Below are 24,106 nucleotides of genomic sequence, written 5' to 3'. Positions count from 1 at the left end.
ACATTTCGTGAGCAGATCAATAAGTGAACTTATTCTCCAATGAGCACATGCACTATATCCATAGTGTCCCCACACGAGTAGCTGTGAGACAAACCGCCTCCATCATATGAACAAGTATATAGTATACCAGTTTGTCCGATTATCTCGATGTCCCTCTCGAGTAACCTAGAGATTATTTAAGGTATCTGTTTAAAGACAAATCAATCTCATTATCGTGATCTTATCACGATCCGATTCTCATTCATGAACATCACAATATATATATATATATATATATATATATATATATATATATATATATATATATATATATATATATATATATATATATATATATATATATATATAAAGTAATATAAAGTGAGAAAATATAATAATAATAATAATAATAATAATAAGCAAAAAGAGTGTGTCATGTCACATGTGTCATCACTCACATGATTGGCCTACGAGGCACATATGACTAGCACAAAGCTCCTCTGATGGATAGATAAGAGAACTATGAAACTTAATTTCACACATTCTCTTAAGAGTTCAGAAGAAAAAGTTTGATTTTGCCCGCTTCCTCGAGAGTTGTACTCTATATATCGAGCATGTTATTAGCCTTCACTTGCTCTTTGTTCACACTTTTGAAGCACTCAAAGTGTTTGCACTCTTTGTGTTGAATTAGTTACTGCAATTCGTATTCTCATTACCATCAAACTTTCGAAATGCAGGAAGTTTTGCCTAAAAAGAGTAAAATTTCACTCTGACTTAAAGCAAATCTCCAATAGTTTTGTCACCTCTAGGATTATACCATCTTTTATATTATTTGTTTCTACTACTTACTCCTATGAGTAGAAAATGTACAGCATTGCGTACTGCCTATTTCGTTCGTTGGTCGAGCACTCTTGCATTAACCCGAAATCCCCACTCTTGACTATTTAAGAAGTCTGTTGACACTGGTCTTACAAAACTTCTTGGCCTCTTCCCTTAAGTTCACCTCCATTCTACCTAACACATGCTTTGTTCTAGGTAGCTACATCCTTTTGGACTCATTGTCTTTCGAGCAATTCCCCTTGGTCGATAAAAAGATAATTGTAACTCTCATGTATGACCTTCATTATAATATTGCAAAGCTCGCGTCGATTCTATTTTCCTTTGCATCCTTAGTAGCAATGTTCGCTTATTCAATTGCTTTTATCATACCTTTGTATGATCAAGCCCTCCGCATTCACTAGTACCTACACTTAGAATTCTCCCTCGATGGTGCACAACCCTATATGCTGATAACCAAGATATTCATCCAAAACAAAATCCTTCACATGACCCATAATATCCATTCCTTGAAATTATAGTCATTTTATTTTCCCTGATACCCTTCGTCGCATCGTAGTTATTGACTTTGGAAGGGAAGGAGGCAACCAAGGTAGGGCTTCCCCTCTTTCCTCCCTCACATAACCTATGACCCATTACATCATGCCTTACCTACACCTCCTTCTTGAGTTGCTATGTATCATGACACGAGCTTGATAAGCTAACTGATCTATCAACTTCATTTCAAAACCACTATATCATGACCATGGGTTAACTAATCTATCAACTTCATTGACCTAAACCACCGATTAAAATATTGATAGTAATATACTTAATAAACCGTTAATAAGTCAATTTTAAAAATAAAACGCTCAACAAACCCTTATAAGTCAATCTTAGTCCTACCCGTTTCCGATGTGAGACTAAACTATTGTTATGATTTTTTTTATTTAAAGGCTTGACGTCCTCGTGCTTAAATATTATGTCAGCTTTCATGTCAAATATCACGACTTAAACTTGGTAAGCTAATTGATCCATCAATTTTACTTGACCTAAATCGTTGATCAAAATAATTAATATACTTAATAAACCGTTAATAAGTCAATTTTAAAAATAAAATTGCTCAACAAACCCTTATAAGTCAATCTTAGTCCTACTCGTTTCCGATGTGAGACTAAACTATTGTTATGATTTTTTTTATTTAAAGACTTGACGTCCTCGTGCTTAAATATTATGTCAGCTTTCATGTCAAATATCACGACTTAAACTTGGTAAGCTAATTGATCTATCAATTTTACTTGACCTAAATCGTTGATCAAAATAATTATGCTGAAGTTGATTTATAAGTTAATCTTAGTCTTGTCCACTTCTAATGTGGGACTAGTCGAAGTATTATATTATGCTCCCCTGATTAACAAATGGAAGAAGATAGGATATAGCATGAGAAGCTTGAATCTATGAGACAAAAGAGAGGGTTGAGGATGCACTCCTCAGAGATGATACGATAGGAGACATTCAAGATGGAAGTGATGAGGAAAATAATAACAATTTGGATTATAAGGGAGATAAAGGTGAGGGTGAGAGTAAGGGCCTTCTAGCGGTACTTTAGTGATACCTCGGCATCAATAGACAATAGTAAGGACAAAGGTGGTTGATGCCTTAATGATACTAAATGTTGCAAGGATGAGGAAACTTTTCAAAAAACTAAAAAAAAAAAGAGGATATTTTCAAGAAAATACTATATATATATATATATAATGATAATGTGATTGGATCATAGATTTAATATGTTTAAATAGATGAAATAAAGTTAAAAATATATATTATATAGAAGTATAAAAAATATAAATAATATTATAAAATTTTTAATTTAATGAAAGTGAACGATGGAGACGAAGCAAACATGTCGAGAAGAGAGAGTGGCTTTCTTTCTCTCTCCTTTTTATAATTGCAAGACCTTATCACCAAAAAATTTTAAATATCTACGATAGTAAACAAAAATATTAATGGTTTTAAAATATTTTTTAAGTTCAAATGATCCCTTCATTGTCGTCCGATCGGTTCGGTCCAGGTTTTATTACTATGATTCATAAGAATAATTCACACATTATTTGAATAAACAAATAAAGGTCAAGAAAAAGTCAAGGCATCAAGATGAAGATATTGAACATGAACAGTTCATATCCAAAGGAATAAAGTGAGCAAATTGGTCAATCATTAGTTGTCAATACAAAATAACCATTAAGCACCACCCAAAAAAAAAAAAAGAATGTGTCATGTCATGTGACATATGAATTGGGCGATGCATCCACAAGCTCACATGACAACCTTTGCAAAGAAGATGCTAGCCTGTATTCATTACTGAAATATTCACTAGAAAATAAAAAATTAATTGATCATCTATTAATATGATGAGTTTTTTTATATCAAGATATTACGGTGAGCATTTGAATGCTCAAAATAAGATAATACCCTCTCTTATATATATATTTAATATAAAAAAATCATCTATTAAGATCTAACAATTCTATTAAAAGACTTAATCGGAGGAGAGGGATCCTCCCATACAAAGTTACACTTATCCGATCTCTTTTTCTTAAAAACATCCCAATTTGTTGCTTGATTACATTTACGATAGACGATAATAACAATGCATTACAATAAATGAGATAAATAATACAAGTAGACATTCTATATCCACAATTCAGCATTAATTTAAGAACGATGTTGCCTTGGACTCAATACCACGGCGTGGGAATCAAGACAATAGTATCGGAACATTAAATTAAATTAAATTTTATATTTTCATAATAATAATTAATTTTATGAGTCCGAGAAGCCTGCTCCTATAATAATATCAGGTCACATGCAACATAGTTTATGGATTCTTGGAGGTCTTATAATAAGTTGGCCAGAGAAGACTTGAAACGTGAAACACCGTAACTCAACAATGGGATCAAATTAAAGGTTCACTTATTTTTAACCTAAATATCTTTATACACCTCTCACATCAATATCAAAGAATTTTTTTCATCTTTTATCTCAATCTTCCTCTTTGACCCAATATATACAAATTAAATAAATATTAAATCATAAAAGATTTCTTTCATACTCGAACGAGGAATTTTCATTTTTTTTTTAAATCTAAAGGATTTTTTTTATTTCTTCACGTAATCGATTTTTACGTACAAGTATCTTAAAGATGGAGGAACGAGACGCATCACTAGGATTTTATAAAGTAAATATATTTTCATAGATTATTTACGTAGAGTCATAGAGAAAAAAAAAGGATATTACTGCTTTTTATTATGTGTTATTAGGGTCTCTACATCACAAAAAATAATTACTCATTGATATTAAAGTGAATTTAAAATACATTTTTATTTTATATTAAATATAATTATTAAATCCTTCCATTATGTATTATCATATATACTCATTTATGAAAGAAATAATAATATTTTTACATCGATTTATCATTTATTTATCTCGTTATTGAGAGTAGCGATAGACAATGAGGTAGACATGACCACAAATTGAGGATCAGAAATATAAATAAGGATGAGAAAGAAAGAAAAAAATTTAACTTATCATATATAACCAAAAATAATAGAATAAGACGTGACCCGACAAATTCTCTATATCACAAAAAATATTATTCATTGATATTAAAACAAATTTAAAGTATTTTTTCCCATTTTATGTTAAATATAATTATTAAATCCTTTTCTATCTTGACCCTACATGAATGATATTTCAAGGGTTGGTCATTACTTGGACCACCACCGTGAATTGGCCACTTTGCTACATTATTCCCACATGTACCTTTTTATTGCAGCTTATGATGTGGACTCTTATCTTCTCAATGGCCACTGTCTCTTCATGGTCCCCTTGCCAGCCTATCAGAAAATAAACAAAGCACGTGATTGAAACGTGAATCCAGCCATGTATTTTTTTATTTGTTTGCATAAAATTTAACCTCCTCAATTGCCTTAGTGGGTTTGGCGAGGCGTGCATCCAAAGAGTTACTTTTGACTTCATATTCTTGGTCATAGATGCGTTTGTAAATGGGACAAACAGCTCGACAATGATCCAAGATTATTTCTTTATGGCCGATACCTCCTTACATGTGATTCGATCTCATGTGTTGGATTCACCCTTTTCATCTTTTTACCGCCTTAATACGATCCAATTGTGATAGTGATTGAATATTCGGACGATCGAATCTAGCCTCGTGAACGGACACGTGTTCTGAAACTTCGGTGCGTTTTGACTTACGAGACATGTAACTTTATGCTGTATTCTCCGGTCGATGATATATGACAAATAAATGTCACATGGGTATAATCTCATATAGTGTTTTAGAATTAGATTTATATGGGTTCTCTTGGCATGCTCGGTTTAAGATAAGGGAGAGACTGCATTACGTACATAAGTAATCTGCACTCTTCGATCCAAGAACATCTATAAGTAGCCCCTTCCACCACACACCTCAGCACACCATTCCTCATCTCTCTGGCTCCTGTTGTACGATGACGCTACTTGGAGACATGCTGAGTCACATCGTCGGCGGCGGGTCGCATGGGGTGAAGGTGAGAGGAACGGTGGTGTTGATCCGGAAGAACGTCCTCGGCTTCAACGATTTCGGCGGCACCGTCATCGACAACGTGCTCGAGCTCCTCGGCCGATGCATCTCCTTCCAGCTCATCAGCGCCACCGTCGGCGACCCTAGTGAGCTGCTCCCTCTCTCTTTCTCTCTTCTTCTAGTCATCATCTTGTCATAGTTGGCGGAAATGATAGAAGCGTTGAAGTGCAGATAATGGGAATCGAGGGGTCGTCGGGGAGGAGGCATATTTGGAACAGCACATCACTTTGTTGCCCTCCCTCGCTGCCGGCGAAACTGCTTACCACGTGACGTTCCACTGCGAGGAGAAAAACGGGATTCCCGGCGCCGTTATCGTCAAGAACAACCTCGGCTCCGAGTTCTTCCTCAAGACCTTGACGCTCGAGGACTTCCCCGGCAAGGGCCGCATCCACTTCGTCTGCAACTCCTGGGTCTACCCGGCCGGCAAGTACAAATACGACCGCGTCTTCTTCGCTAACACCGTCAGTATCTACCAACTCTATATATAACACAGATGAGATTGGCATCTTTGAGTCTCCATTCACCATGCATCGTCCTGTTGCAGACGTATCTTCCGGGAGACACACCACTGCCGCTGAAACTATACAGGGAAGAAGAACTCTGTAACCTGAAGGGAGATAACGTCGCCGGGAAGCTGCAGGAATGGGACCGCGTCTACCGTTACGACTACTACAACGATCTCGGTAGCCCAGACAAGTCCAAGGACTTGGCTCGGCCCATCCTCGGAGGGACGCCGGAGCACCCTTACCCTCGCCGTGGGAGAACCGGCCGGCCACCGACAAAGACTGGTAACACTTGATCATAGACCTCTTTTGTTCGCATCATTCTCTGATCTGATGTCGTCTATGTGTTTGACATAATAGATCCCAAGTCGGAGAGCAGGCTGCCGCAGCTGGACCTGAACATTTACGTGCCCCGGGATGAGCACTTCGGACACCTTAAGATGGCCGATTTCCTCACGTATGCCCTCAAGGGCGTCGTCGCAGGAGTGCTCCCCGTGCTGCAAGCCATTGCGGACGTAACCCCGAAGGAGTTCGACTCGTTCGAGGACGTGCTGAAGCTCTACGAGGGCGGCCTTCCGGTGCCCCACACTCCCCTGCTTGAGGAGCTCCGACAGCGAGTTCCATTTGAGATGATACGGGAGCTGCTGCGCGTCGAGGGTGGCCAGGGCCTGCTCAAGCTCCCTAAGCCCCAAGTAATCCAAGGTAATAACCCCGATACTAGATTAACTGGGTTGGATCGGACGAGTTGATGACCATTTGACTCGGTTGGCAGTGGATAAGACTGCGTGGCGAACCGATGAAGAGTTTACTCGCGAAATGCTTGCCGGTTTGAACCCGGTGGTCATCAGGCGTCTCGAGGAGTTCCCTCCCACGAGCAAGCTTGATCCTTGCAAGTATGGCGACCATACCAGCACGATAACTGCAGCCCACATAGAGCACCACCTTGACGGACTCACCGTGCATCAGGTGAGAAGCTTATCTGGTGTGATGCATGTAGCGGTAGCGAAGTAGTCTTGCTTCATCGTGTTCCTTTCCTCCCTCCTGAAGGCACTGGAGCAGAACAAGCTCTTCATCTTGGATCATCATGATGCATACATCCCCTACCTCAACCGCATCAACGCTCTCGCCGTCAAAGTATATGCCTCCAGAACTCTGTTGTTCCTGAGGCAGGACTCCACGCTAAAGCCATTGGCGATCGAGCTCAGCTTGCCTCACCCGGACGGAGAGCAGCATGGCGCCGTCAGCAAGGTGTACACACCGGCTGAAAGCGGCGTGGAAGGATCGATCTGGCAGCTGGCGAAGGCCTACGCCGCCGTCACCGACTCCGGCTACCATGGCCTCATCAGCCACTGGTGCTTACAGAATCGCAGCATGCTCTGTTCTGAGTCTCTGTTGTTGTTCGTCCGCCTGATCACCATTCTTTTACCTCGATCGCAGGCTCAACACACACGCGGTGATGGAGCCATTCGTGATCGCGACGCACAGACACCTGAGCGTGATCCACCCGATCCACAAGCTTCTGTCGCCGCACTACCGCGACACGATGACCATCAACGCCTTGGCACGGCAGACCCTCATCCCCGCCGGCGGCATATTCGAGTTGACGGTCTTCCCAGGGAGGTACGCGTTGGAGTTGTCTTCCACGGTCTACAAGAGTTGGAATTTCCGGGAGCAGGCTCTCCCCGCTGATCTGATCAAGAGGTACGAATCCTCGAATCGTGTCTCACGAGGAGCTCTACTCTGTGCATGACCCAAAGATTCATCTCTGTGCAGAGGAGTTGCGGTGAAGGACCGAGACGACAAGCTCTGCCTACTGATCGAGGATTACCCTTATGCCGTGGACGGACTTCAGATATGGCATGCGATCGAGACATGGGTCGGAGAGTACTGTGCAATCTACTACCCGACGAACGACGTCGTGAAAGCTGACGCCGAGCTACAGACCTGGTGGAAGGAGGTCCGCGAGGTCGGCCATGGCGACAAAAAGGACGAGCCCTGGTGGCCAGCCATGCTCACAACATCCGAGCTAATCGAGGCATGCACCACCATAATCTGGATCGGTTCTGCGCTCCACGCCGCCATCAACTTCGGGCAGTATCCCTACGCCGGGTACCTGCCGAACCGGCCAACCATGAGCCGGCGCTTCATGCCGGAGCCGGGCACGCCGGAGTACGAGGAGCTGAAGAAGAACCCGGACAAGGTGTTCCTGAAGACCATCACCAGCCAGTTGCTCACGGTGCTGGGTCTCTCCACCATCGAGATCCTGTCGAACCATGCGTCCGACGAGGTGTACCTGGGACAACGGGACACGCCGGAATGGACGTCGGATGAGACGGCGGTGAAGGCGTTCGAGGGCTTCGGGGAGCGACTCAAGGCAATCGAGGCGGAGATCATGAAGAGGAACGGCGACCCGAGCTTGAAGAACCGCAATGGCCCGGCCAAGATGCCTTACACCTTGCTCTTCCCGAGCAGTGGGGTTGGGATCACCGGCAGGGGAATCCCCAACAGTATCTCCATCTAAGTCGCCTGTCGAAGACTGGAGTAGCCACGAATATTGTACCGAATAATTAATTACTCAAATCGCACAATTAAATCTGTGATTGATCTTTAAATTATAAATTGATTGAGGATATAAAATATGTAAAAAATGAAAAGTTATCATTCCATATTTACCTCTTTCAAGATTTTCTTTAATTCGATTTCTTCAACAATTAAATCCGTGCTATTACAGAAATATGGATATAGCCAACAAGTAAAAAGTGTGAAATTACACAAATTTATCTACGTTATGTAAGGTATTCTGGTGACTCATATTCTAAGATTCTAAGATTCTAAGATTCTATCCACTTAATAGGAGATAAACAAGTATTATCCTTGAATATTTAGTATCATGATAGAGATAAATTCTAAGATTCTATCCACTTAATAGGAGATAAACAAGTATTATCCTTGAATATTTAGTATTTGGTGTAAACGTAGTTTCATTCCTTTCTATAGTATAGGCAGTGTATTGTAAAGCCACACATTTACTTTCATGTGTTCCCTACAAAAGTGTCCCTTTGCTCGAACGAACATACCTCAACCATCTCTTTCAGTATATTAAAGTAATAATAAATTAATTTATAAAAAATTCATAATAATGAGTCTTTATCATATGACTTCAATTCTATCGTTCACTTCTCTTCCCACTTTATGACCATCATCCCTGTTGGGAAAAATCATGTAAAAACGAAATATTTTTTCCCTATCAAAATGGGTTCCTCATCAAAATACCAACTTGATATCTAAATGAAAATATCAACTAGCACAGCATAAACAATAGAGCAAAAATCAACCACACAGTGAGACTAAATCTTTTTAACGTGGAAAACCTAATGTGGGAAAAAAACCACGGGATCGTAGTCCACCTCAAACTTCCACTATCAATAATAATGATAACAGGTTTACGGTAGGTCTTCTCTAGAATAACTAGAGGATCAGAATAACATCAAAAACATAGATCTTGGCTCTAGCATATAGTTGGATCTCCTCAAAAGAGAATTCTAGGTCTCACAGAGTGGATATCACAGGAAAGTACCTTAGAGAGGGTAAACTGCAGATCAACACCGTTAGGATTGTAGAGTTTGCTGCAAGGATTCTTCACATAAAATTTGGGCCAAAACTGACAACGTTTGGCCACCGATCGTCAAGCAAAAAACTTAAAAACCTAACTTTCTCTCTCCTCTTTCCTCTGCACGTCGCCGCACGCTGCACGCGTTCACTGCATGCACACACACTGTCATCACCCAATTTTGCCCTTTCTCTCTTGATTTCTTTGATTTGGGCTCATGACCCAAATTTATCCAAGCCCACATATGGGCTGGACCCAACAATTCTCCCCCTCCAGCTCATATGGTGGGCTGTACCAAGCCCGCTCTTCGCCTACATGCTTCAAGCTTCTCCTTAGGCAAAGACTTTGTCAACATATCTGAACCATTCTCATTGGTATGCACTTTTTCCAACTGTAATTCTTTTATCTCAAGCACATCACGAATCTAGTGATATCTCACATCAATATGCTTGGATCTAGAATGGTATGTTGAATTCTTGGAGAGGTGAATGACGCTCTGACTGTCACAGTAAACAGTATATCCTTCCTGTTTCAAGCCCAATTCCTGTAGAAACTTTTTTATCCATAAAGCTTCCTTACATGCTTCAGTAATTGCTATATATTATGCTTCTGTGGTTGATAGAGCAACACACTTCTGTAACATAGACTGCCAAGAGACTGCTCCTCCTGCAAATGTCATCAAGAATCCCGAAGTGGACTTCCTAGAATCAGTATCACCTGCCATGTTTGTATCTGTGTAACATTCTAACACGGGTTCATCACTGTCAAAACATAAACACAACCTGGAAGTACCTCTTAGATATCTTAATATCCATTTCACTACTGCCCAATGTTCCTTTCCAGGATTTGAGAGAAATCGGCTAACAACTCCAACTGCATGAGCTATATCTGGCCTAGTACAAACCATCGCATACATCAAACTACCTACTGCAGATGAGTAAGGCACTCTGGACATTTCTTCTTTTTCTTTCTCACTTGTAGGACATTGTTTCGAACTAAGCTTGAAATGACCTGCAAGTGGGGAACAAACTGCCTTGGCTTTACTCATGTTGAATCTTTCAAGAACCTTTTCAATATAAGTCTCCTGAGATAGCCAAATCTTCTTTTTCTTCCTATCACGAAGAATCTTCATGCCAAGTATTTGTTTCACCGATCCCAAGTCTTTCATGGCAAAAGACTTACTTAGCTCTCTTTTAAGCTTTCCAATTTTTCCAACATCATGGCCAACAATCAGCATATCATCAACATATAGCAGTAAAATAATAAAATCATCATCTGAAAATTTCTTCATAAACATACAATGATCAGATGTGGTTCTATCATACCCTTGGCTCATCATAAAGGAATCAAACTTCTTATACCATTGTCTAGGTGCATGTTTGAGTCCATATAAACTTTTCCTAAACTTACATACCAGATTTTCTTTTCCCTTGACTTTGAAACCTTCTGGTTGCTCCATGTAAGTTTCTTCTTCTAAGTCACCATGAAGAAATGTTGTTTTCACATCAAGTTGCTCGACTTCTAAATTCAAGCGGGCAGCCAAACCAAGAACAACTCGGATAGAGGACATTTTCACAACCGGAGAAAATATTTCTTCAAAGTCAATACCTTTCTTCTAACTGAATCCTTTCACAACTAGTCGTGCCTTGTATCTCTGTTGTGAGCTATTGCTTTCTTCTCTTTAGGCAACTTTACCAAGTCATAAGTGTGGTTCTCAAGCAAGGATCTCATCTCTTCTTGCACGGCTTTAACCCACTCACTCTTATTCTCATGTAGAATAGCTTCTTGGTAAGTTTCTGGCTCTCCCCCGTCAGTAAGCATAACATACTCATGTGGAGGATATCTGATAGATGGTTGTCGCTCTCTAGTGGATCTTCTCAATGGAATCTCAACTGGTGGTGGAGGTAGTTGTTCAGTTGGTTCAGCATCATCAATGTAGGTGTATCATCACTGGTATTTTCATCACAATCTTCTTGTTTATCTCCCCCATGATCATCATGAACTACAGGTGAAGGAACTGGACCCACACTCCAAGGAATATAAACAGAGGTTTCTGGCTTCTCAACATGATCACCATCATCAAACAATTGGTCTTCAAGAAACACGACATCTCTGCTTCTAATAATCTTCTTGTTCATTGGATCCCATAATCTGTACCCAAACTCTTCATGACCATATCCCAAGAAGATACATGCTTTTGCTTTACTATCAAGCTTGGACTTTTCATCTTTGGGAATATGAACAAATGCTTTACACCCAAAGACCCTCAAATGATTATAAGATATATATTTTCCTCTCCATACTCTCTCTGGAACATCACCTTGCAGAGGAACTGATGGAGAAAGATTTATCAGGTCAACTGTAGTTCTCATAGCCTCCCCCAAAATGACTTTGGTAACTTGGCGTGAGAAAGCATACACCTAATCCTTTCTTCAATGGTTCTGTTCATCCTTTCTGCCACACCGTTCTACTGAGGAGTTTTAGGAACTGTTTTCTCAAGCCTGATACCATGGAACCTACAATAATTCTCAAAAGGACCCCTGTACTCGCCACCATTATATGATCGAATACACTTTAGTTTTCTGCCAGTTTCTCTTTCAACACTGACATGAAACTCCTTGAAAGCATCAAGTACCTGGTCTTTAGATTTCAAAGCAAAAGCCCACACTTTTCTAGAATGGTCATCAATAAAAGTAACAAAATAAAGAGCACCTCCAAGAGTTCTAGTTTGCATAGTACAAACATCAGTATAAACTAAATCAATAACATCTGATCTTCTAGATGATGGATATGTCTGAAATGCAACTCTATGTGTTTTTCCAGCTAAGCAATGATCACAAGATTTAAGAGATGTACCTTGCAACTCTGGTAAGAACTGTTTTCTAACAAAAGTTTGAAGTCCCTTCTCGCTGATATGACTAAGCCTCTTATGCCAAAGATCTATACTTTCACCTTTTCGAATTGCATTAATCTCTCCTTTGTGTAGCTTAGCTTCCATGACATAAAAAGAGTTAATCTTCTTTCCTTTTGCCATAATCAGAGAACCTTTAGTGAGTTTCCATTTGCTTTCACCAAAATAATGTGCAAAGCCCTCATCATCAAGTTTGCCTATAGATATCAAGTTAAGACGAATATCTGGAACATGCCTTACATCTTTGAGTATCAATTTGCTCCCAATACTGGTCTCCAAGCAAATATCTCCAATACCCACAATCTTAGATGTACCACTGTTTCCCATTCTGACATTACCAAATTTACCAGCAGTGTAAGATCTAAAGAAATCACCATGAGAAGTGACATAAAATGAAGCACCAGAGTCAATTACCCAATTACTGTCCTGAGCTACAAGGCTAACACAACCTTCATCACAAATAATAGTGATATTACCTTCAGCAGTAATTGTATTGGTCTCTTTCTCATTTTTCTTCGTTTCATTATGTTCTCGCTTCCAAAACCTACACTCTTTCTTCATGTGACCTGGCTTATTACAGTGAAAACATTTGATATCTCTTCTAGACTTAGATCTTCCTCTATATCTATATGGATTTCTGCTATGACTTCTTCCACGTCTTTCTTGTTTTTCAATAACAAATGCCCTAGAAGAAGATTCACCCTGTTCTTTCCTTCTGGCATCTTCATTTAGCAAACTGTCTTTAACCATATCTATAGTTAGAGTTCCCTCTGGCGCGGAGTTGTAAATAGTCATCACATACGTTTCCCAACTTTCTGATAAAGAGCTGAGAAGTAATAATCCCTGCATCTCATCATCTATATTCATTTTCATAGCAATCAACTTGTTTGCAAAACTCTGAAATAGGTTTATGTGCTCAACAATGTTATCACCATCTTTATACTTCAAATTTACAAGCCTTATGAGGAGAGAAATTCTATTTCCCACTATCTTTTTCGCAAAGAGATTTTCTAACCTTTGCCAAACAACATCAGCTCTGGTTTCATCTGAAATATGCTCATGCAAGTTTATATTCATCCATCTTCTAATATAGGCAATGACTTTTCTATGTTGAACTTCTCATTCTTCATCGTCCATAGTAGAAGGTTTATCTTTAACCCTGATAGGCTTATACAAATCTTTGCAATAGAGCAAATCTTCTATCAGACGCCTCCAAGTGGAATAATTTGAGAGTTCAATTTAATCATACCATCAGACTTCATTTCAATCACACAAGAAAAACTAGCACCAAATAACCTATTGCTCTGATACCACTTGTTGGGAAAAACCTTGTTAAAGCGGAATATTTTTTCCCTCTTTGTGTATCAAAATGGGTTCCTCATCAAAATACCAATTTGATATCCAAATGAAAATATCAACCAGCACAGCATAAACAATAGAGCAAAAATCAACCACACAGTGAGACCAAATCTTTTTAACGTGGAAAACCCAATGTGGGAAAAAAACCACGGGACCGTAGTCCACCTCAAACTTCCACTATCAATAATAATGATAACAGGTTTACAGTAGGTCTTCTCTAGAATAACTAGAGGATCAGAATAACATCAAGAACATAGATCTTAGCTCTAGCATATAGTTGGATCTCCTCAAAAGAGAATTCTAAGTCTCATAGAATGGATATCATAGGAAAGTACCTTAAAGAGGGTAAACTGCAGATCAACACCATTAGGATTGTAGAGTTTGCTGCAAGGATTCTTCACATAAAATTTGGGCCAAAACTGACAACGTTTGACTACCGATCGTCAAACAAAAAACTTAAAAATCTAACTTTCTCTCTATATTTCTCTCTCCTCTTCCCTCTGCCGCCGCATGCTGCACGCGTTCACTGCACGCACACACACTGCCATCACTCAATTTTGCCTTTTCTCTCTTGATTTCTTTGATTTGAGCTCATGGCCCAAATTTGTCCAAACCAACGTATGGGTGGACCCAACAATCCCCCCTCTTCCCTCTATCCAAAGACATCTTTCTCTTCACTCTCTCTCTTGGCTCTCTCCTTCTCAACTTGCTTTATCTCTTGCCCCACCTTTGTAGAGGAGGAGAAAGCGAATAAAAATAGGGAGGATGTGATGATAGAGTAAGTGGAGATAAAGCGGGAGGACGAGCAAGCCAATGGAAAAGATTCACTATCAAAAAAATCAATTTAATTCTACAATATCTAATCAAACTTAATCAAAAGATGATCATTATCATTTTATGAGTTTATTAAAAATATTTTGATTAAAAAATCTCTTGATAAAAATTAACTATGAGCGCATCATTCCGTAAAAGTTCATTATTTAAAAGTATTTTTCAGTAAATTACTCTTTTATCTTATATGTGTATATATAAAAGTTTCTTCATTTCATAACTTATATCCATAAAATGATCAGAAACGTTTTAAGCTTCGTGGGAAAAAATGTTTAAATATCATTTCCCCTCCCGCTCTCGTCATGAAGTATGATTAAACCAGCACGATTCGATACAGCGCATTTCGATGGTTCAAAGGAGAAGGACACGGTGGCATTTCCGAAAGAATGTTCATGTTTCTGCGAGTCGGTTACCCTCCTAACCATTGCACCTCGAAATTGCAGCCCATCCTGTCCAAGCGCCACATCTTCCAATTCACAATCCCGACGAGAAGTGGCCCTCTTCCTAACCCCACCCAATTCATGAGCGCCAAGAAGCGGTTCCTCTCGCAGACCAATAGCAGCCCACCACATGACCCCAACCAGAGCCAAGAACTCGCCGTCCCAATCACCAGTGTTAACCCGACCTCTCATCCCTCCCTCCTTAAATGACCCTCCTGGCTTTCGCTCGTGTCGTCACCTTTCGCTCTGTTTTGCCGCAATCCACACGTTCGGGCAACAAAGCATCTCCTCCAAATCTCCCCAATCCCTTGCCCACTACGAAGCGATCTCCCCTCCACTATCGAAGCTTCCTCCTGTTCTTTGATTCCGATCGAGGTTGCCTCGGTGGCGATCGAGTAGGGGGTTCTAGGGCTGGGGTTGGGGTTGGGGTTGGGAGGGATCGGCCGATCGACAATGGGGCTTCTCTTCGTGGAGTCGCTCCCTGGCCCGAAGGTCTTCAAGTGCGGGTGCTGCAAGGTCGACTCGGCGTCCCATGACGCGATCATCTCCAAGGATTTCCACAGGCGGTATGGCCGCGCGTACCTCTTCAAGAGCGTGTGAGTGTGACTTCAAGAGCTTTACCCTCGTTCTTGTTGGAGAAATGATATTAGGATTTTTTGACCTCAATGTGGTGTTTATGCGCCTATGGTAATGGATTCTATGATGGCACATATGTTCTTGGTCTTTAGGTTTGCTGTGATGTAGGTCTTTTCCTTGTTGTTGGTTTCACATTGGTATAAGCTACGAAATGGTGCCACTTCTTATTAGCTTAAACTAATGGTCTTCTGTCTAACGAGTATTCTTGTGTCCTCTATTTCGTTGCCAACTAGCAGTTTCTCATATGATGGAGCGGTAACCATTTAGTGGCACACACACTCCTCTCTGCCCTCATTTCTCCAAATCTGGCATTGATGGAGTGGGGACATGGTGAGATTGGTGCAGTAGGTGTCCGGTTAATGGCTCTTCCCCAGCGCTTCTTATCTTCTTTGGCCTATTCTCTCCTTGAGCTACCACCCTATCCAAATCTAGCCATGTGAGGCAAGGGTGAGCTGATGACTATTCGTTGAATAGTCAAAAGTTTGAAAACAATGAGGGGCTGGGAGGTAAAACCCTAAAACAGTGGTTTGGAGTAGGAGTGTTGGTAGCGAAGTGTTCCACCTGAATCTTTTTGGGTCTTGGTAACCTGTTTGAGTCGAGATTTTATGGGTGGTACACCTGAGAAATTAATGGAACTCTTAACACTAGATGTTCTATGCTCTTTTAGTCTGCTTAACTGGTCGGTTAGAAGTTTTCTAACTTCTTTACGTAGATTTTGCATGTAATGACCGTAACGACGTTAAGTTTCAAAACTTACAACTTACTAAAAAACGATGGTAGATACAAGATAGAAATTAGAAGTTGTTTATTTCATTGATATGTTTTCTCTATTTATATAAGTTAGGAGGGATGATTTCTTGTTGGAGAAATCTTATCTGTTATTATACATGATACTTCTATCAAGAATGTCGATCTTGGACTAATGCAATGAAAATACTTTACAGGCGAGAGGCTTAGTGAGTAGTTGATCAGTCGTATATACGTGAGAAATACGTAGTTGATATCAGACAACTTGATCTCGTAAGAAATGGAAGTCGATGTCAATATGTTTCATGCGAGAGTGGAACACTGGATTGACGCATGGGAAGGTAACTTCGACATTATCACAATATATCGTAGAAGTAAGAGTAGAATCGATATTGAGTTTCTTGAGTAGATTCGTAACCCAATTGAGTTCTACAATAATAGTGACAATAACACGGTATTCAGCTTCAGTTGTAGACCGTGTGATTATCTTTTACTTTTTAAAACTCCAACTAATTGGATTAGCTCCAAAGATAATATACCCCAACTTAGATGTTTTATCATCAAATTTCTTGCTCAATCAACATCAGTAAAAGCATGGAGATGAAGTGAAGAGTGTTTGCGGAAAAAGAGATCATGATTAAGGGTCTCTTTAAGATATCACAGGATTCGTTTGATTGCAGACCAATGCGTAGTAGATAACCGCTACATAAATTGTGATAGTTTATTGATCACAAATGAGATGTCTGGACGGATGAGAGTTAAGTACTGTAAATAATCAATTACTTATCGGTATTAAGTGAGTTTAGAATTATCATCACATTATTTGACACAATACCATGATGCAGGAATTAGGACAGTTGTATCGAAACATTAAATTAAATTTTATATTTTGATAATAATTAATTTTATGAGTCCAAGAAGTTGAGTCTTTTAATAATATCATGTCACATGCAACATAGTCTATTAATTATCAGAGGTCTTCTGATAAGCTGGCCAGAGAAGACTTAGAAATGTGAAACACCGTAAGTCAACAATCAAAATCATTACTTATTTTTAACATAAATATCTTTATACAACTCTCATCTTTTATCTCAATCTTTCTCCCTTACCCAATATATTTAAATTAAATAAATAATAAATCACAAACGATTTCTTCCATAAATTTCTTTTTTTTTAAATCAAAAGGATTTTTTTATTTTTAATCTTTTGTTTCTTCACATAATCGATCTTTTTGCATACAAGTATCTTAAGGATGGAGGAACGAGATGGCATCACTAGGGTTTTATAAAGTAATATATTTTGATAGATTATTTACGTAGTCATAGAGGAAAAAAAAATGGATATTACCACTTTTTATTATGTGTTATTTAATCTAATAATATAATACAGGATGACACTTTGCTATCTGGTGATTAGAAAAATCATATGCGTAAATTAAAAAGGCCATTAACGAAAGTGGTCAATCTAAATCATGATAAAGTCGAGTAATCAATCTTGAATATATGATCCGTTAGATCATTTATGCATTATGATAATTAAACGATAACCCGTAGATACAATACGTTTTGTGGCCTTCGTATAAATATGTTGAACAAACCGAAACAATAATATGAACGGTCATTGAGGTATGTGTTGGATGCTATCCATGTATCCCTAATGAAATGTGTCGTTCGAATGGCTAGTCAATGGGACCCGACAAATTCTCTACATCACCAAAAAATATTACTCATTGATATTAAAACGAATTTAAAGTAACTTTTTTTTTTTATTTCATATTAAATATAATTATTAAATCCTTCCATATGCATCGTCATATATATATATATATATACCCATTTAGGAAAGAAATAATATTTTTGCATCGATTTATCATTTATTTATCTCATTGAGAGTAGAGCCAGAGGATGAAGAAAGAAAAAAAGAATTCATCTTACCACATATAACAAAAAATAATAGATAAGAACTAATCTAATATACTTATTTTACGAACCTCAATCAAAACTCATTTTGAGATATAAAATATTGAGATCATATAATTTTGAGGACATCATCTTCATGTGAGTTTCAGTCATACTATTAGATATAATATACATGAGATTGAATATCAATACAACTCAAAAAATTTAAATTATTGTATCAACGTAATATACATATATGTATCATCTGATTCTTTTGGACCTTCATCGTAGATGAATGACACTTCTTTTATATATCAAGGGTTCATCATTCTTGGACCATCACCATAATTTGCCTACGTGCTGCATTACTCCCATGTGTACCTACTTATCGCAGCTGATAATGTGGACTATTTATCTTCTCATTAACCAGTGTCTCTACATGGTCCACATGCCAGCCAATCAGAAAATAAACAAAGCACGTGGTTGAAACGTGATTCCATTCATGCATTTGTATTTGTTTGGCAAGGCGTGCATCCCACGAGTTACTTTGACTTCATATTCTTGATTTGGATGATATATATATATATATATATATATATATATATATATATATATGATGACCGTATTTTTCTGTAGATGCATTTGCAAATGGGATAAATAGCTCGAGAATGAGTTAAGATTATGTCTCTGTGGCCGATACCTAACGTGTGATTCCATCTCATGTGTTGGATTCACCCATTTTATCTTTTTACGACCTTAATATGACCCAATGGTGATAGTGATTGCATATTTGGAAAATCGAATCTAGCCTCATGAACAGACACATGCTCCGAAACTTCGATGCGTTTTGACTTATGAGACAGATAACTTTCTTTATGTTGAATTCACCGATCGATGATATAAGACAAATAAATGTCATATGGGTATCATCTCATCCAGTCTTTTAGAATTAGGTTTAGATGGGTTCTCTTTGCATGAACGATTTAATTTATAGATGTTCTTGGATCGAAGAGTGCAGATTATTTATTGACGTGACGCAGTCTCTCCAGTAGAAGATATATGACAAATAAATGTCACATGGGTATCATCTCATCCAGTCTTTTAGAATTAGATTTTAGATGACTTCTCTTTGCATTATCGATTTAAGATAAGGGAGAGACTGCATCACGTTAATAAATAATCTTCACTCTTAGATCCAAGAACATCTATAAATAGCCCATCCACCACACACCAAAGCACACCATTCCTTCTGTCTCTCTCTCCTGTTATACGGTGAAGCTAATTGGAGACATGGCGACCCACATCGTCGGCGAGAAGGTGAGTGGAACGGTGGTGCTGATCCGGAAGACCGGCCTTTGCTTCAACTACTGCGGCGGCCCCGTCATCGACAACGTGCTCGGCCGATGCATCTCCTTCCAGCTCGTCAGCGCCACCGTCGGCGACGCTAGTGAGCTGCTCCCTCTCTCTCTCATCTTCTTCTTGTCATCATCGTGTCATAGTTAGTGGAAATGATAGAAGCGTTGATGTGCAGATAATGGGCATCGTGGGGTCGTCGGGGAGGAGGCATATTTGGAACAGCGCATCACTTTGTTGCCCGACCAGCCTGCCAGAGAAACTGCTTACCACGTGACGTTCCACTGCGAGGAGAAGAACGGGATTCCCGGCGCCGTTATCGTTAAGAACAACCTCAGCTCCGAGTTCTTCCTCAAGACCTTGACTCTCGAGGACTTCCCCGGCAAGGGCCGCATCCACTTCGTTTGCAACTCCTGGGTCTACCCGGCCGTTAAGTACAAACACGACCGTGTCTTCTTCGCCAACACCGTCAGTATCTACCAACTCTATATATAACACAGATGAGATTGGCATCTTTGAGTCTCCAATCACCATGCATCGACCTGTTGCAGACGTATCTTCCGGGAGACACACCACTGCCGCTGAAACCATACAGGGAAGAAGAACTCTGTAACCTGAAGGGAGCTAACGTCGACGGGCAGCTGAAGGAATGGGACCGCGTCTACCGTTACGACTACTACAACGATCTCGGTAGCCCAGACACGTGCCAGGACTTGGCTCGGCCCATCCTCGGAGGGACTCCGGATCACCCTTACCCGCGCCGTGGGAGGACCGGCCGGCCACCGACAAAGACTGGTAACACTTGATCATAGACGTCTTTTGTTCACATCATTCTCTGATCTGATGCCGTTCATGTGTTTGACATAATAGATCCCAAGTCGGAGAGCAGGCTGCCGCTGCTGAACCTGAACATTTACGTGCCCCGGGATGAGCAGTTCGGGCAACTTAAGATGGCCGATTTCCTCACGTATGCCTTCAAGGGCGTCGTCAGAGTAGTGCTCCCGGTGCTGCAGGCCATAGCGAGCGCAACCCCCATCGAGTTCAACTCGTTCGAGGACGTGCTGAAGCTCTACGAGGGCGGCCTTCCGGTGCCCCCCAATCCCCTGCTTGAGGAGCTCCGACAGCTAGTTCCATTTGAGATGATACGGGAGCTGCAGCGCGTCGAGGGTGGCCGGGGCCTGCTCAAGCTCCCTATGCCCCACGTAATCCAAGGTAATAACCCCGATAATAGATTAACTGGGTTGGATCGGACAAGTTGATGACCATTTGACTCGGTTGGCAGTGGATAAGACTGCCTGGCGAACCGACGAAGAGTTCACTCGCGAAATGCTAGCCGGTTTGAACCCGGTGGTCATCAGGCGTCTCGAGGAGTTCCCTCCCACGAGCAAGCTTGATCCTCGCAAGTATGGCGACCATACCAGCACGATAACTGCAGCCCACATTGAGCACCACCTTGACGGACTCACCGTGCATCAGGTGAGAAGCTTATCTGGTGTGATGCATGTAGCGGTAGCGAAGTAGTCTTGCTTCATCGTGTTCCTTTCCTCCCTCCTGAAGGCACTGGAGCAGAACAAGCTCTTCATCTTGGATCATCATGATGCATACATCCCCTACCTCAACCGCATCAACGCTCTCGCCGTCAAAGTATATGCCACCAGAACTCTGCTGTTCCTGAGGCAGGACTCCACTCTGAAGCCATTGGCGATCGAGCTCAGCTTGCCTCACCCGGACGGAGAGCAGCATGGCGCCGTCAGCAAGGTGTACACACCGGCTGAAAGCGGCGTGGAAGGATCGATCTGGCAGCTGGCGAAGGCCTACGCCGCCGTCACCGACTCCGCCTACCATGGCCTCATCAGCCACTGGTGCTTACAGAATCACAGCATGCTCTATTCTGAGTCCCTGTTGTTGTTCGCCTGCCTGATCACCATTCTTTTACCTCGATCGCAGGCTCAACACACACGCGGTGATGGAACCGTTCGTGATCGCGACGCACAGACACCTGAGCGTGATGCACCCGATCCACAAGCTTCTGTCGCCGCACTACCGCGACACGATGACCATCAACGCCTTGGCCCGGCATGCCCTCATCCCCGCCGGTGGCATATTCGAGATGACGGTCTTCCCAGGGAGGTACGCGTTGGAGTTGTCTTCCACGGTCTACAAGAGCTGGAATTTCCGGGAGCAGACTCTCCCCGCTGATCTGATCAAGCGGTACGAATCCTCGAAAGCTCGAATCGTGTCTCACGAGGAGTTCTACTCTGTGCATGACCCAAAGATTCATCTCTGTGCAGAGGAGTTGCGGTGAAGGACCGAGACGACAGGCTTTGCCTGCTGATCGAGGATTACCCTTATGCCGTGGACGGGCTTCAGATATGGCATGCGATCGAGACATGGGTCGGAGAGTACTGTGCAATCTACTACCCGACGAACGACGTCGTGAAAGCCGATGCCGAGCTCCAGGCCTGGTGGAAGGAGGTCCGCGAGGTCGGCCATGGCGACAAAAAGGACGCGTTCTGGTGGCCAGCCATGCAAACCACATCCGAGCTGATCGAGACATGCACCACCATCGTCTGGATCGGTTCTGCGCTCCACGCCGCCATCAACTTCGGGCAGTACCCCTACGCCGGGTACCTGCCGAACCGGCCGACCATGAGCCGGCGCTTCATGCCGGAGCCGGGCACGCCGCAGTACGAGGAGCTGAGGATGAACCCGGACAAGGTGTTCCTGAAGACCATCACCAGCCAGCTGCTCACCATGCTGGGTCTCAACACCATCGAGATCCTGTCGAACCACGCGTCCGACGAGGTGTACCTGGGACAACGGGACACGCCGGAATGGACGTCGGATGACAAGGCGGTGAAGGCGTTCGAGCGCTTCGGGGAGCGACTCAAGGCGATCGAGGCGGAGATCATGAAGAAGAACGAGGACCCGCGCTTGAAGAACCGCAATGGCCCGGTGAAGATGCCTTACACCTTGCTCTTCCCGAGCAGTGGGGTTGGGATCACCGGCAAGGGAATCCCCAACAGTATCTCCATCTAAGTCGCCTGTCGAAGTCTGGAGTAGCCATGAAGATTGTACCGAATAAAGCTGAAGCGTTGTCTGAGAGACTGCATTTGAATAAATTTATTGAGGAATTCTGAACAATAATCTTTAATTCGATTTCTTCATCAATTAAATCCATGCTATTACAGAAATATGGATATAGCCAACAAGTAAAAAAAGTATGAAATTATACAAATTTATCTACATTATGTAAGATATGTTAACCATTTATAGTGATAAAAAATCCTAAAAGAGATAAATATGGAACGATAACGTTTTATTTCTTACATATTTTATATCCTTAATCAATCTATAATTTAAAGATCAATCAAAGATTTAATTGTGTGATTTAAGTAATTTTTTTTTTTATACTCAAAATCTGAAATCTATCTTTTCCACAATAAATTTCTCACTTTTTCAAATAATAGAATCATAATTAAGCTAAAACAATGTTGAATATCTCCCACATGAATGGTTTGTAAAAATAAATATGCATGGCTATTTCATTGTTACTAAATTAAAGATCATAAAATAATTTAGATCTCACTCTTTCTCCTTCTAGTTCATATTTTTTTAGGCTTTTTTTTTCTCAAATTAGAAAAAACATGATAAAAGTTGTTCCATCTATACAATAAAATACTAATATTTCAAATTACGTCGAAAATAATGCTTGCGATTCTAGTGGATGACCTAAGTATGGGTGGAGTTTTGCATAGTTATTTTATGCTTTTTGGTCTTTTACAAGACTTTTATTTACAAACTTTCATCTCTTCTTCCCTCTTTTGTTCCTAAAACAAAATAGAATCTTCGAGGATCTAAAATTAATCTAGCATTCTCACAAAACTCCTTATGTTATAGTATTTTAACGAAATAGTTCCAACTAAGAAGACAATTTATCTGCACAATGCATATGTTGGAGTTATCGAACATTATTTGACTTTAATTAGGACTGTATATGCCTCCCCAAATTGCAAAAATGATGCAAATATAAATGCCTTCCAAACTCAATTAAAACCAATGAATACCCTTAAGGAATAGGGTTAGGGTAGTTTTTTTATCCGGTACAGCTTGATTCTTAACTTAGGGATGCTATATTTTGGGCTGAGGAAGGGATCTTCACATGGTCCAGGTCAAAGATTAATGAAATTGTTCATAATGTGGCTCCTCCTGGTTCTCCAGGAATGAGCTGAGGTTTCAGTAAGTATAGTAGTGGAAACCCAGAAAAATCAACCTAACTGGGTTGGGTAAAATTTGCATTTTAACCAATTATTTTGCTGAGAATTCTACAAGTAGAGGTGAAGAACAATACTGAGACCAAACACATCTAAAACATGAA

At 40.7% G+C, this 24,106-nt stretch overlaps 2 protein-coding genes across 2 annotated transcripts; both read left to right on the top strand.

Moving 5' to 3' along the window:
- The first annotated feature begins 5,279 nt into the window (after positions 1-5,279).
- On the top strand, positions 5,280-8,611 carry LOC135598917 (linoleate 9S-lipoxygenase A-like). The gene is made up of 8 exons (XM_065093405.1): positions 5,280-5,526; positions 5,612-5,901; positions 5,985-6,228; positions 6,304-6,645; positions 6,716-6,909; positions 6,991-7,295; positions 7,381-7,644; positions 7,717-8,611. Exons 1-8 carry the CDS (start codon positions 5,328-5,330, stop codon positions 8,462-8,464), a joined length of 2,586 nt encoding a protein of 861 aa, XP_064949477.1. The 5' UTR covers positions 5,280-5,327; the 3' UTR covers positions 8,465-8,611.
- An 11,004-nt stretch (positions 8,612-19,615) lies between these two features.
- Positions 19,616-22,875, top strand: LOC135598916 (linoleate 9S-lipoxygenase A-like). The gene is made up of 8 exons (XM_065093404.1): positions 19,616-19,822; positions 19,907-20,196; positions 20,280-20,523; positions 20,599-20,940; positions 21,011-21,204; positions 21,286-21,590; positions 21,676-21,939; positions 22,020-22,875. Exons 1-8 carry the CDS (start codon positions 19,666-19,668, stop codon positions 22,765-22,767), a joined length of 2,544 nt encoding a protein of 847 aa, XP_064949476.1. The 5' UTR covers positions 19,616-19,665; the 3' UTR covers positions 22,768-22,875.
- Positions 22,876-24,106: the final 1,231 nt, after the last annotated feature.

Source organism: Musa acuminata, chromosome BXJ2-1 (assembly GCF_036884655.1).
Source record: "Musa acuminata AAA Group cultivar baxijiao chromosome BXJ2-1, Cavendish_Baxijiao_AAA, whole genome shotgun sequence".
NCBI classification, from domain to species: Eukaryota; Viridiplantae; Streptophyta; class Magnoliopsida; order Zingiberales; family Musaceae; genus Musa; species Musa acuminata.
Note: the sequence above shows the minus strand (reverse complement) of the source record. Positions and strands in the feature narration are given on the sequence as shown.

Excerpts from the sequence above, each read along its gene's own strand:
- LOC135598916 (XM_065093404.1), top strand. The coding sequence starts at position 19,666 with ATGGCGACCCACATCGTCGGCGAGAAGGTGAGTGGAACGGTGGTGCTG. Across the intron at positions 20,197-20,279 it reads GTGTCTTCTTCGCCAACACC|ACGTATCTTCCGGGAGACAC; the intron begins GTCAGTATCTAC and ends GACCTGTTGCAG. Across the intron at positions 21,940-22,019 it reads CCCGCTGATCTGATCAAGCG|AGGAGTTGCGGTGAAGGACC; the intron begins GTACGAATCCTC and ends ATCTCTGTGCAG.
- LOC135598917 (XM_065093405.1), top strand. The coding sequence starts at position 5,328 with ATGACGCTACTTGGAGACATGCTGAGTCACATCGTCGGCGGCGGGTCG. Across the intron at positions 7,296-7,380 it reads CATGGCCTCATCAGCCACTG|GCTCAACACACACGCGGTGA; the intron begins GTGCTTACAGAA and ends CCTCGATCGCAG. Across the intron at positions 7,645-7,716 it reads CCCGCTGATCTGATCAAGAG|AGGAGTTGCGGTGAAGGACC; the intron begins GTACGAATCCTC and ends ATCTCTGTGCAG.